Source organism: Gallinula chloropus (genome assembly GCF_964237585.1).
Source record: "Gallinula chloropus genome assembly, chromosome: Z".
NCBI lineage: Eukaryota > Metazoa > Chordata > Aves > Gruiformes > Rallidae > Gallinula > Gallinula chloropus.
In genome coordinates this window covers 21415097-21429544 of record NC_140089.1, presented here as the reverse complement: position 1 = coordinate 21429544, position 14448 = coordinate 21415097, and the positions used below count along the sequence as shown (strand labels likewise).

At 36.7% G+C, this 14448-nt stretch overlaps 1 protein-coding gene across 1 annotated transcript in view; it reads right to left on the bottom strand.

The window, feature by feature from the left end:
* HSD17B4 (hydroxysteroid 17-beta dehydrogenase 4) overlaps positions 1–14448 on the bottom strand; it is a 63118-nt gene that overhangs the window by 19914 nt on the left and 28756 nt on the right. The window contains exons 17-18 of the mRNA XM_084278834.1: positions 11893–11958; positions 330–399 (exon numbers count right to left, since the gene is read on the bottom strand). Of these exons, the coding sequence (XP_084134960.1) occupies positions 330–399; positions 11893–11958 (136 nt within the window). The remainder of the gene's footprint in view (positions 1–329; positions 400–11892; positions 11959–14448) is intronic.

Sequence of the window (14448 nt, the reverse complement as noted above, 5' to 3'; positions counted from 1 at the left end):
AATTCTTTGCGCTTATAAAACAGAAATTGTAAAGATGGCGTAGTGTCAGCAAATAAGCTTCATTAGAAAAATCGGGTAGGAGGCAGGTTTCCATTGTATATAGAGCCCAAGCATTATTCCACATTCCTAGCTACAAGAAGCAATGCTTCAAAGTGCAGAGTCTCACAAAACTTTGAAGACATCTAATGGTGACCCTAAGAACAGCTACAAAAAAAGCACTGTTTTTTCCAGCTCGTTAAAGATGTAAAAACTAAGCTAAAGAAAAGATTAAAAATACATTCAGATCATCCTTCAAACAAATATTAATACAATGGCATCCCTCAGCTCACCTCCAAGAGCAGCAAAACCTGGATCAACATGTAAAGGATTCCAATCCCCACTCAGCCGGTATAAGGCAGCCTGCAGAAACAAATGACAATAGGAGGGGTAGCTGTGCTTTACAGAAACAAGCAGGAGTCACTCAAAAACTTACGATAGATTAACAAATTTATCACAATCTATTTTACTAGTCCCTAGATAACACACTCCACAATGAAGCAGGTGAAGTAGAAATTAAATCTCTTTGTGCAAACAACTGCCAAAGCTACAGGGAAATCTGCCAAGAACTGTGTGTGGTCTTGGTACATAAGAAAGTAATACATCTGCTTAATGGGAGGAAAAAACAACCTGCTCAGCTGACACAAGAGATCCAGCTTCACTAAAATTTGGCAAGAGGGAAGTAATGCTTTTTCTAGAATTTGTCCATAGGTTCTTTAGCTTGGAGTGTAACTTTGAAATGTCTTCTCCCATGACAAATACATCCAGAATTTTAAATAAAATACACATGAAACCTTTTTGTTCTTTCAAACAAACACACATCACCATCCTTTTTCAACATTCCACATATTTCAACATCTCTTACACATATCAGAAATATCCTTGTCCTACCCTGGTAAGACTAACATGATTGACTAATTGTGATACACTTCTCTCTGAGCAGCTTCACAGGTAGCTGGTCCAAGTTTTCTAGAATACAGAATTAGTGTTTTGTATACACTGTGACTGCGAATAAATGTAAGACATGCTGAGGAATCTGGCTACTGTACTTGAGTTTCCTGCCTCTGTAGGATGTTAGAATTTTCATTGTAAAATCTTCTATATGGTCTGTGTATGGTGGTCAGCAGTTCACAATAAAAGAGCTCTGTGTGACAAGCCAACCAGTCAATCTGTCAGAGGACTAAAACTTTATTCCCTGGTCATCAGATTACAGTGAAATCCAGTGACTAAATGATTGTTGAGTACTCTCTAATGGCATGTCTCTACGGCATTCCCAAACGTAGAGAGAAAACCAGCACATGATGTTAACTAATACTAGTGAGGAATTTAGCAGTTTTATACTATGGCATATACAAATTGAAAATTAATTTCATTGAAAAAAGCTTTTAAACTGAAAACAGATTTTTTTAATCCATTAATATTCATGTCCATTTCAAATATATACAGCTTTCATGCTAAACCCTAATCCTGGTAGCCTTTATCAACACAGCAAGTCTCAGCTGTGTTGAAATATGGAAGAGCTTGTCAATATTTTTGTGTGACAGTTGGATACATACACTAGAAATGGCAAGAGGAAAATTCTAAACTGCACCATAGCTTAAGGACAGAAATCTTTGACAAAGCAAGCACTAAGCTAACGCTTCTCTATGGCTGCTTATGTTGCTGTTTATTTTTTTGGAAATACTTCTTTTCAATTTGTAAAACAATGATGTGTCGGTAAGATTCATACAAATGTAAAACTACAGCTCAGATGAGTCCAAGTTTGACCTTCAAAACGAGACAAAATAGAAGGCAAATACTTTGCTGAATGAACAGATAATCAGAAATAAATCTTGCAGATATTTCTACTTTCTGGTGATGCTACCTCACCTTGTGAGAAGAATAAAGATTTCCTGGAGGCAGTATCCTCCAGTGCCAGGACTCTTCAGCTAGCAGTCCACAAGACAAATCAAGTCCAAAAGAGCAAGCCAAATGGACTGTCAAGTGATCCTATGTCACAGAGACTATTCTACAGAGGGCACCCATGGAGCATGTAGTGAAACACACAGTACTAGCTCGGAGTATTACAGGAAAGAAAACGGAGATAAGGTACATCTTTACATGCTAACACACCATCTAAGGCCGCTGGAGTGATGAGTGGGAAAAGGCAGCTGGAAACAGGCAAACAAGTGGCATCCATGGTTGGAACCTACTACTTTCACTTACTGTTCTCTCTTACCTCAATTCTCATAAAAATATAAGAAAAATGGGGAACTGAGAGTGCCACCACACTCGCACGCATAAAAAAAAACCCCACAGCAGCAGGGGTTCAAAGAACGTGCATATGCTGCTCTTCTGACTTGCTGTGTCTTCACTTCTCCCCACTCTTCCCCTGAATAGTTGTTAAAACTGTTTTCACCGTCAAAAGGTAGAGGTGAACAGCTCTGATGTACCACTAGCTTCCTTGCTAAGAGCCATCTAAAGGCTTTAATGCCACCAATATCAAAGATGTAACACTATGAAAAAGACTTTTACTGAGGAAAAAAACCCTTAGTTCCTTTTAAAAAAAAATTAAACCCTGACAATTTAAAAAGAGTTGTTCTTAACTGAATTCTACAGAGTATCACCTTTCATTGTTGAAGTTTACTTTCAGGAGGGTCTAAAATCTAACAACAAATCTCCACTCTTGAGAACTAGAAAATAAAAATTGCCATATGTGAAATAATAAAATGACTTTTAAAGTAAATTAAAACTCTAAGATATCACTTTCATTCTTACATTAATTTGACTTTTTACAAAAGCTTTCAGGAGGCTATTTTCATGAAGGAGATGTTGTAATAAGTTTTAGTTCAAACTAAATAACATTTAGTTGCAGTACTGGAAAATTCTATTTATGTATGATAAAAAAGACAAATTGCTGTTTTAAGCTTCAATCTCAAATCTGGCTATGCAGCTGTTGCTTACTACAGCTGTTCATTTGGGGCGATAATAAGCACTACTTGGGAGACAATACTACCAAATGCTTTTTCAAAATTACTGTACTAAAAAATACTTGTGCTTCACTAACAAAGTAAATGTAGCATTTAGGAAATAATTAGTTTCAGAGAATTAAATGTGATAACTCAAAGTCTGACACATGAATATGGGGGATGAAACTTGTCTTTTTGTACTTTGAATAATTAGAGTGCTACTGGTCACAGCTAGAAAACACATAGGCTGAACTAAATAAAACAATTACACATAGGGTTATTTCAGAATCAGTTCAGTAAAGTCAGGTCTGCCAACAAACTTCTTTTCATTTACCATGGTCTTCAGTATTACTTGATTATATGAATTACATTCCATACAAGAACAGAATTGTTTCAAATCCTCTCTAGCTCCACTTTCTATATTCCTTGAATAATGACATTTCTTGTAGTCTGGAGTGACAGCTTTTAAAAAAAAATAAAACCCACAAAAAAAAAAAAAAGTGATGCATCCTTGGAGGATGACAAGAGTCAATTGATGTGGTGCATTAGATTGAAGTCAGTCATAATATGGTCAGATTGTTCTCCAATTAATAACACAACTGTCAAGTCTCATTTCCTAACAGTTTAGGAGTTCTGCCAGACCACAAAAGAAAAGGCGATATTCAACCTGTCTGTGCCAATTTTTCAGCCTTGCCTGCAGACTGCAATAAAGGTCAGGAAAGCTAACAATAAAGCAAGCCAAGTATCTACCATTTTCTCTTCTGACTGGGGAGAAAAAGGGCTATGCACAAGAGCTCATCTCACCAAGTGTATGTGTATATATAGATATACATGTGTACTTTACCTAACTGCTTATTTAAAAAGAGCAAGAAGTCAAGTAATCTCATGAAGAAAAAACATCCACAAATCTTTCACCTTTCAATAAACTCTGATTTACATTGAGAACAATGAATTTTTCCACTTAAACTGGCTGTGCTGATGGTTCAAGGGTTCAAATTTAGCACAGTACTTAGGTAATTCACTGTACTTAAAATTAAGCAGGTACTATTTGACAAAGATGCCCATTTGCTGTATCTTCCTTTTTAAGGGTAAGGATAGTTATTAGGAAAGAGTAATTGGTAGAAACCAACACACAGAAAGGTAAAAGGGTTTATCTGTTCTTTCAGAGAATGAGCTACTGCCCTGAAAGTAGGTGTATGTGGAAAATACACAAAATAGTTTTAGTTGCTCATAGTAGTTTTGAATAGCTAAATGTATTTTGTAGAAATCTGGATCATGTATGATTCTGTTTTTTAACAAGACTGAAATGAAGAAATGTAACTGTATTGTTTCCTGGACTACCTTGCAATTCTATATTTTCAGTAGTCTGGATTATCCAAATATCCTACATACCTTTGACTCTCTCAAGAAGAATTACTGAAATCTTCAATTAAAACACTTTCACATGCCCAGATATAAATGGGAATAGGTATAATAGGTATAAAACAGCACTACATCTTTTCTCCCTCTGCAATCCACATTATTCATGTCTTTACTGTTTATCCCTACCTTGTATTTTTCAAATTTAAAATCAACTTATATATTCTAGCACAGAAAATCAGAAATATCACATAACATTAGCGGTTTTTCAGTAGCATAGCAAATGTACAACAAGCCTTTCCTTTAATAGCGCTTCTGTTAGTCAAAAAGAACAAACACGTTTGTTTTGGGAATTTCAAATAGAGTAACAACTTTTATACCCTTTATTAAGACATGCATAGATAAGGATCAATGAAGAGCATCTTCAGATGAAGATGCAATGAAGAGCAATGAAGAGTCATCAACAAAATTACTGTCAGACTAATACCTTTTCTTTTATCATCTGGCCACCCAAAATTCTATTCCAATCCAAGCCCTCAACTATTTTTCAAAATTGTAATGATTAGAAAATTATATTCTGTCCTTCCCAACAGGAATAAAAGGGGTGGGGATGGGGGGTGTGAGAGACTGTAGAGGGGAGGGAGTGTGAGTGTGTGTGTAAATCTTGAAGTTATCACAATGTCATGTAACGAACATTTAAAGTAATTAACTATTACAAATGTTCACTCACTATGCAATTTCAAGGATTCTGAGAGCATCATCTCTGCATGCTGAAATTAGACCAATTAGGAAAACATCAAATCCTTGCAATGGCTTCACATCCCTTTGTTTTGCTTGTATCTTCCTTTGTCGTTAATCATTTTTTTTTTCTGGCATGCTTTCCATATCTGTGAACCTACTGTAGCAGTTCATTTTCTCCAACATGAAACAAATTATTTATGCTACAGACATTTAAAAAAAAAATTATTAAAAAAAAAAATCACCTGAGTCTCCCAGGAGGTTCTCTTGTGCTAGACTCTGAAGTTAAATTTACATGTTTTCAGGCAACACTGTACTACAAAGTATGCAGAACAGAACATAATAAAAAAGAAAAGTTGTCCTGTAACCATATTTTCCTCATCCATGAACATGTTTTCATCATTTTCGCCCTCACATGACTTTATTGCACTTACTCAAAAAAACATCCTTAACTCAAAACACTGTCTTAAACAGACTAGAAGAAAAAAAATTTTAAACTGAGAAATAAAAATCTCTCCAAGGAAGCAAACATAAGCTGGAACCAATTTCTTTTTTTCTCACCATATAATGTTAATTATTATTTTTTATCTATGCATATGTTCTCTAAAAATACATAAATATTTACATACACTTAAAAAGAAAACACAGATTAAATCTGTGTAGAACAAAAGATGACTTTCCGTAGGTAAGTATCCGCATCCCAATTACACTGAAGCCTGTAAGGGTCTTATCACACCATCCTCAAAGTGAAGCACTGACTCATAGCACTGAACCTGTTACAGGCAGAAAACATCTTACAGTAGGGTTTAGTTTAATAAAACATTAGGCTGTTTTTGAACGTGCCTCTTTCCTTCCCAGACAGCTGTTTAATGTCTTTACTGTAAAGTCCACTCTTTTACAAAAAAATAGATTTGTGCATAATTGTCTTCAGAATTGTTCCCAGTAACGTTAAGAACTGCAGTTTTAGCTGAACTTGACACAGTGAAAAATGAAACGCAGGTAGCTAAAGCACAGCAGTATGAGCAAGAAGACTGCAGGACTGAGAATGACTCAGGAAGGGAAGGACACTCCTGCAGTCTTAGTCACAGGATGCTGATGACACTACTTGAAACACGGCAGGTGCCAATTACTTTCTCCTCTTTCAGAGAAAATGGAGAAGAACTATATTTTAGAAAAAAACCATACCACTAAAAAGTAGCAATTTCTTCACACCCTGTCAGTCAATGCTTGAGCTATACTTCCAACAGACGGCATTAAACAGAACTTGTATATTTTAAGTCCTATTTGATTAATCTAGGTGTGAATTTACTGCGTCTCTAAAAAAAAAATCTCTGAATGATTAGAGAATCATTATACTTTTTTTTTTTAAAAAGCTGCTCACTGTATCACATTGACAAAATCACCTTTGGAAGCTATACACCACTCCTTTAAACACTCTCTTTACAATTAAAAATCCTCAAACGATTATAATTACTTTACAGACTGGAAACTAAGAGAGTAGAAAAGGTAACGGTCAGTAACAGGAATGAATGGCAGGTCTCCAGTTTAACATCTGAAAGCCTAATTCTTCAAAGCACACACTGGATTGGGTTTGTATGGCAAGGTTTTGGTAGCAAGGCGGGGAGAAAGGTGAGACTTATATGAGAAGCTGATGGAAGCCTCTCCTATGCTGCTCCAAGAAGGACTTGCTGCTGGCCAAGGCTGAGCCAATCAGTGCTAGTGTGCCAGGGATGAGAATTAAGGAGGGGAAAAACAGAAAAGTAAACCACCAAGAGCAAAAGCAGCCAAACAGTAAGATGTGAGAGGAACAACCCTGCAGACACCATGGTCAGTGCAGAAGGGGGGGAAGGAGGTGCTACAGAAAAGGTTTCCCTGCAGCCCCAGGAGGAGACCAGGGTGAGGCAGGCTGTCCCCCTGCAGTCCATGGAGGTCCATGGTGGAGCAAAGATTCACCTGCAGCCCATGAAGGCCTACAACAGAGTAAACTTGCTGGCAGGACTTGCAAACTCATGGGGAATCCCATGCTGGAGCAGTCTGGTCCTGAAGGTCTGCCCCCCATAAGAGGGCCCCTTGCTGAAGCAGTTCATAAAGAACTGAAGCCAGTGGGAAGGACTCACATTGGAGAAGCTAGTGGAGGACTGTCTATTGTGTGAGGGACCCCACACTGGAGCAGGGGAGAAGCATAAGGAATCCTCTCCCTGAGGAGAAAGGAGCAGCAGAGATAATGTGTAATGAACCCAACCCCCATTCCCTATCACCTGTGCTTCTGCAGGGGAGGAGGGAGAGAAATTGAGAGTGAAATTAAGCCCAAGAAGAAGGGGGGTTGAGGTGAAGGGGTTTTTTAGATTTGGTTTTATTTCTCATTACTCCACTCTGATTTGATTGGCAATAAATTAATTTCCCCAAGCTGAGTTTGTTCTGCCTATGACAGTAACTGGTGAGTGATCTCCCCCTTTCCAATAATCTTGATCCGGCAGATTTTACTATTTAATTCTTTCCTCCCCTGCCTAGCTGAGGAGGGGCAGACACAAACCATTTTTGGGGGAGACCTGGCCCCCAGCCTGGGTCAACCCACCACACACATTTCTGAGGTACACTGTACAAGTTCAGAACAGAGGCACGAAATTCAATTTTTATAACAAGAACAACCCCGGTCTTCTCATTAGCAGGGCAATATGAACATCTGAAAAGTCCTTGACTGCTGGGCAGCAACTGAAACATCCATGTGTTACCAGCACTGCTTTCACCCTGACTCCCAAACATGGCATTCTACCTGCTGTTAGAAAGAAAATTAACTCTATCCTAGCCAAAACCAGAACAGACAGCATAACTAAAAACTGGATCACAGAAGATGGCATGCAAAAGGAATTAACACTACAAAACAAAGCAAAACTTATTTGGAATTTTTATCTTTTTAAGTAGTCTGCAAAATTTAAAATATTATTGTAGTTTTCCAAATGGAAGCGACTAAAAAGTGACAGGATACCAAAATGCTCTTCCTCCAACAGACCAGTATCAGTTTCAGTCTCATCAGCTGTAACAAGGAATTTTCAAATTCTTGAAAGCAAAAATGGTGATTTTTTCTGACCCTGGAAACCACAAAGCAGAAGCAGCATGTGCTTGAGATACCCAACTTACATGGAAAAGTAGCTCTGACAGAAATTCACATGTGACAGTCCTTTGTGGAGACTTTAAGGGGTCCAGTTGCATGTACATAGCTGGTCCAAAAGCATGGTAGAGACATGACTTCTTCAAAGATCTACCTAAATGGTCTTTTCTACCTCTTTGTCATATCTATTTCTACTAGTGTGAGTAAAAATACAGCATCAGAATTTACAGTAGGAAAATGCTTTTCTGTTGCAAACAAAGAATTTTTCAATTATTATTTGCAGAAATGAACTGACATTAACAAACACTTGGAGGTCCTGTAAACTCCATGTTACAGCTTTAGTTTTTCCATATAGGCAAAGAAGACAGGTAGATTTCAGAAGAAAGCAGGAAGAAACAGAATAGTTTAATTGAAATTATTTCTTGATAATTCCCATATCATGGTCTACTTTTACACTATTTATTTTCATAACCTTGTCTATTCTGAACTTTAATTCTTATATTTGACAACAGAAAGCAGTTTACTTCTTGTGAGGCAACCTGTACAATATCAGAATGTGGTGAGTTTTTCCATAAGCAAACACACACCACCAACAACCCCTTACCATCCCCCCCCAAAAACCCAAACAAGCAAACAAAAAAACCCAACCAAAAAACCAAAACCACACTGAAAGGTCCCAACAAACTCAAGTCATTGTATTTGTTTCCTTCTTCAAAAGTTTACTACATCACTTGGACACCATCCAGTTTAAAAACCCATTGCATCTTATTTTGTGTGTCATGAGAACATGAATTCTCAAGAAATTAACGCATTTGGGAAGGGAGTGAAAACTCTGTGGAGACAAACTCCCCAGAGATAAGGTCATTCACTGCCTGTGGTTCTTTATTGCATTAGGAACCATTCAGCAAAATCTGTTTGATTGATTAATTTAAGGCCCTGGTTCAAAAACCGGCAGGACAAGAGTAGCTTGGTGATACAGAAGCTCTGTAACTACATTAAACATTCCCTACAGGGTTGAAATTGAATGATTCATTTCTTGCTAAACGGTTAATAGTCAAACACCCTCTAGACTTCTTGATCTTCTGTCAAAAGGTCTATTTTATTGAAAAGATTTATGGCAGTATATCCAGGAAAGCATAGCTCAGGTTACAGAGAGAGAACAAGCTAGAAAAATACCACAGCACATGCACATGTCTACAGGGCAAAGTGGAAAAAATGTCACCTAGTTCTTTGCAGAAAAATTCAGGAACACACAGAAGAAATATTTTATGTCCTTTCTCAGCAGAATGCAAATTTTAAGCCTTAAAGCCTTTTAGAAGGTCAGATACTTCTAAATTTTTCTTAACCATTTTTCATCTTTAAGCAGCTTACACTGTGGTAGTGCAGGTCATTCATAAACACCGGTTGGTGTTTAAAGAATTTCTCAGGAATGGGTACAGATTTGAAAGGGATAAACATTTATTACACTACCTGCTATTAGTCATTGATAGCACTAACCAAAAGGATTAGTTTGCTCTGCAGTGGTTACTGACATAATTTTTTAAGGAACTGTACTTGGGTCTACCCTCCATTCTGCTAACACATGACAAAGGGCAATAATGGTTACTAGCCCTGTGTTCTCAGCATCCTCTTCACTAAGCAGTGCTTATTCCTGTCTGAATATACGTAAAAAACATTCTGCATCTTGGAAAAAAAATTAATCCAACATAGTTGAGTTAGAACTAAATATAACTTTAAAGATAACCACAGTCATTGACTTCAGTGAAATACAGGAGTCATCACCATAAGCATTTTTAAAATAGGAATATGGTCTTCTAATCAGGAAGTTTACTGCATGATCACACTATGAAAAGGGTGAGAAAATTCTAAACATGAAGAGCAGTTTAGCCATGTAATTGTAATAACACAAAAATGAATGGTGAATGTCACAACTATCACTGGAAATTAATACAGTTCAAGTTAACGCAAATGCCATCTGCAAACTGACTTTCAGTCTGTCTCATACTCTATACTAATTCAATAGCTGAATGGCAACAGTCATGCCTGCCAACACCTTTTTCATTTAAACACTAAGGGAAAAAAAAATTCAGCAACTTTGATGCCATTTGTGTGCCAGCTTCCATTTTTAAAAAGGATTTTAGGCAGTTATGTGTCATTCCAAAGACACGTAAAATCTTGATAACATTTCCTCAAGCTGTCCTTCACATGAAAGTCTGTACTCATGCCTGTAAAGTTCTCAAGTTCTACACATTCCCCCTTCTGTACCCAGGCATCATCACTTAAACACAAATGCTACTGAATAACTTTGCAGATAACCCTTCTTGCAATTCTGAAAGTCCGCTGGCTTGGGCTCCTGTACGATCTAACTGCAGAGGAATTCTTTATACACATACCTGTCAGACTAGATCTTAAAACAAGTGTGGTGCCTACTCTGTGCCACTTCATTTATTTCCAAAAATCAATTCTGCAGTAGCAAATTTTCCCAACTTCTGCATTATAGGGTCACTATCATTTTCTTTCATTTCATGAAGTTAGCACTTTATGCACAGTAACAATTGCAGACAAAAGAGTTTAAAGCTCAGAAACTAAAATTACCATATGAATAAGGGGATCACAAATGTCATCTGAAAACTGGTGGACTTGGAATGATGTAATCTGAACTAGGGTTCCAACATTCAAAGTAAATTATTTCTGCTGCTAGAGAGCACCTTCCATTACATTTAGCTACCTCCCAGGAATGAAGTACTCTCTTGCTGTTCCCTGTGCCTTGCTCACCCTGCCAACTTTTGATGAAGGCTATTCAGAAGAATTAGACATCTGTACCTCCTAGACTGACACCATGAATTTTAGGATGCAGCAAGTCCGTCAGGGATAGAAACAGAAATGCAGATTCAAACTTTCTTTCCTGGTTTAAGTGCGCAGGGCTTATTTGGACTTTGAGCACATGAATAAACTTGATGAGACTTAAGTTTAATTACTCTGTATATAATCAGAGGCTAAGCAAACATCACAGTTGCCACAGTTCAGCTGATGCTCAACATTTTAATTGCATCTCCAAAAGCTACAGCATCCTGACATGACTAAGTTACTTTTGAAAATACTATTCAGTGTCTTAATAGTGCTAGTTCCAGAATTTCCTGTCTTATTTGTCTGACACCTGCAGAGGAGGATATATTTATTTACTTGAGTTTTTAATCAATGGAAAGTAGATGCCTGTGAACCAGTGGGACTGTGAACAAACAGAAACATACCTGGACAAACATCTGTATTTCAGATTTCCCTGACTGCTGTTACTAGAGAAACATAACCTTTTTAAAACTGTGAACTGTAAGTGGGGGTTTTTGAGGTCACAATGTGTTGCCTTGCATCATTTGTTATAAATTTCATAGTTTCTGAACCCTTTTTTTTTTCAAAAGAATACAAATATGCATTTCCTCCTCTTATGCAGATTTTTATAATAAACAATTATAAAATTCTATGAGCCTCATGAGAAGAATGGTTTAGATAGTACAGTCAACACACTAACATCTAACTTAACCTAGCACAAATTTTAGCATCACTTTATTCATAGATACAGATGCACACATACACATACAAATATCCAATGTGTATGAGAAAATTTTTGACTAGTAGCAAACATCATATAAGATTCTTTTCTCCAAACAAAACAAGTATTTCCACAGCAATAACATAAAACTTTACCTGATCAGCTGTTGTGACATCAGAAATTACTGCATCAGGGGGTCTCTTGGGAGGATTCACTGTTACCTAAAGCAGAAATAGCAGTGTTAACATGTCACTGCAAAAATCTTTTCTTCATACCCACACCAGAATACGTCAGGGATGTATAAAAAGAAAAAGCCGTTACGGCTTCTCCTACCCTTTCTACATTTACAGACAAATAGAAAAAGATACTTAGGCCAGAAGAAGTCTCTTATCAAAGGTTAGCTTTACAAAGATAGCAATTCTGAGACATCAGATCTGACTAACAGCTACTTGTTACAGCTGATCAGTTCGATTACGTTTCTTCCAAATGATCCAGAAATGCTCAAGAAAGAATTGTTCCCTCTTAAAAAATAGTTGTCTCATAGAACACTAGTGTTTTGGAACACATAAACAAAAATAAAGCTTTTACAATAATACCTTAATAAGCACAATGGCATAAAAAGTACTTTAGTTCCCCATTCATGAGCTACATCACTTTTGGCCTTTAAAGTTTCCAGCTCTTTTTTTGTTTTGCACTTTTTTCTTTTGCAATTACATGCTTCACATTAAGACTTACATTACTGTAAAAAAAAGCTGCTCCTTGTGCAATCTACATCTTCGTTGTTTAGTTTTGAAGATATAAATTTTATCAACAGACTGACAGAGAATATTCTAGATCATTATAAAAACACCACCATAACCAGTTCAAAACTATTGAAGTAGCAGAAATCTTTTACTCCTCTCCTTCTTGTGTTTCCAAAGAAATTCCCAAAAAAGCCCAAAGAGAAACTGGTATATGCTCTAAAATGAAAGGAAGCAACCTGAATCTCACCTGTAGTAATTCTACATAATTTTAGTTTGTGTAAACTCCTTAAAAAAAGAAATAAGAAATCAAAACAAACCAAGTGCTATGTAGTTTTATATTCAATAACAGAAAAGTCTCTTTCCTCTTTCCTGTTTATTAACAGCAGAGCAAAGCCACCTCTTGGGTGGAAGACATCACTTCTGCTCTTGCCACTTCAGGGAACCACAACAGACCAACACATTAATCATCTTGGTTAGAAGAACACCACCTCACACACTTTCAAAACAAGAATGGCTTACCAATCTATTTCCATCTGGTTTAAAGAAACTCAACCTGATCTGCAAAGCCATTAAGATGTTAAAACTAGCCAAGATATGAATAATTTAGAGAATCCCTCAGCGAGTAGGGCAAGAAAACCCCAATACAAGGTGAGACAACATTGCTCATCTTAGACTTACAAATGTTTTCTCCTTAGTTTTCAGATGCAATAAATGTATAAGATGACAGAAAGACACGTTATAAAATATGTCTGATCAGCCTGCCATTTCTTTTTTGGCACAGAAGGACATGCAAGTCTTTCTAATTTGGAATGTTTGCAAAAAAGAAAACAGGAAAATTTATTGTTTCAAACTAGTCTTTTGCATGCAGAGGCCTCTGTTGAATTTGCTATCACTGTGTTAACAGGACTACATTTTGTTTTCTTCTGACACAAGGATAGAAGTGATCCTTCTGCTGCCTGAGAAAGTTACTCTTTATATTTTAAAACATAAAATCACGTATATAGAATTCTCATACTTCACTAAATAGAAAGAAAAGGTTGCAGTTGCCTGAAGTGCAATGTTTAACTAAAAAGTAGATTCATTGATGATACCGCTATAGACGAGCAACATTTAGTTGAACCCCTTTTTATTTTTTCTTCATATGAATTATATAAAATATGATTATAGAAGAATTAAGGGTTCCACCAAAGAATTTTCTACTCTTTCTGCAATAACATTCTGTGAATTTTTTGTGCTCTGCAGAGTCACTTCCCATTTCTCTTTGAAGCAGCAGACATTTTGAGATTTGATCTGTAAAGTTACGTAAGGGTAAACTTCTGCATAATTGATATAAATTTAAAATTGAAAACCTGCAGGTTTCAAAAAAATTTCAAAGAATATGGATCCACAATATTACAGATGTACAAAACCTAGTTATTTTATTAGAAATTTTCAAAAATATTTAGCTCAAAATAGCCTTTAATCAGTTGACTATTTATTACTATAGCGCCTCAAGGCTCTGGTTCACAGTACCAGCATTCAGTCATGGCCGGCACTACACTCAGACATAATACAGATGGAGACAACAGTTACATGTCAGGTACCTGAGTAGCTACTTCATTCATTTAGCCATACACATGATGTGCTCATGTGACATCATTTGTCATTTGCTAAGTTTCTCCCAAAAAGCAGGAGTTCCACTTCTCTGGAAGTGAAATACTGTTATGCCGTATCTCTTTTTTCCTCTCTATGCTTTCCAAACCCCTCTCAAGCAAACACATAGATTTATAAACAGCTACACCTAGAGATCTATTCTAGAAATTGCAAGTTCAAACCTAACACCACATATTTGAGTACTTCTCAGCTTTTTACTGTGCTAGCCTTTTTTCACTAGAGCAACATCTTGCAATATAAACAAATAATCATACCTATTAGCACAAATTTAACACGTGTAAAAGGAGTTACTAAACTGAACATGAACACTCTCTA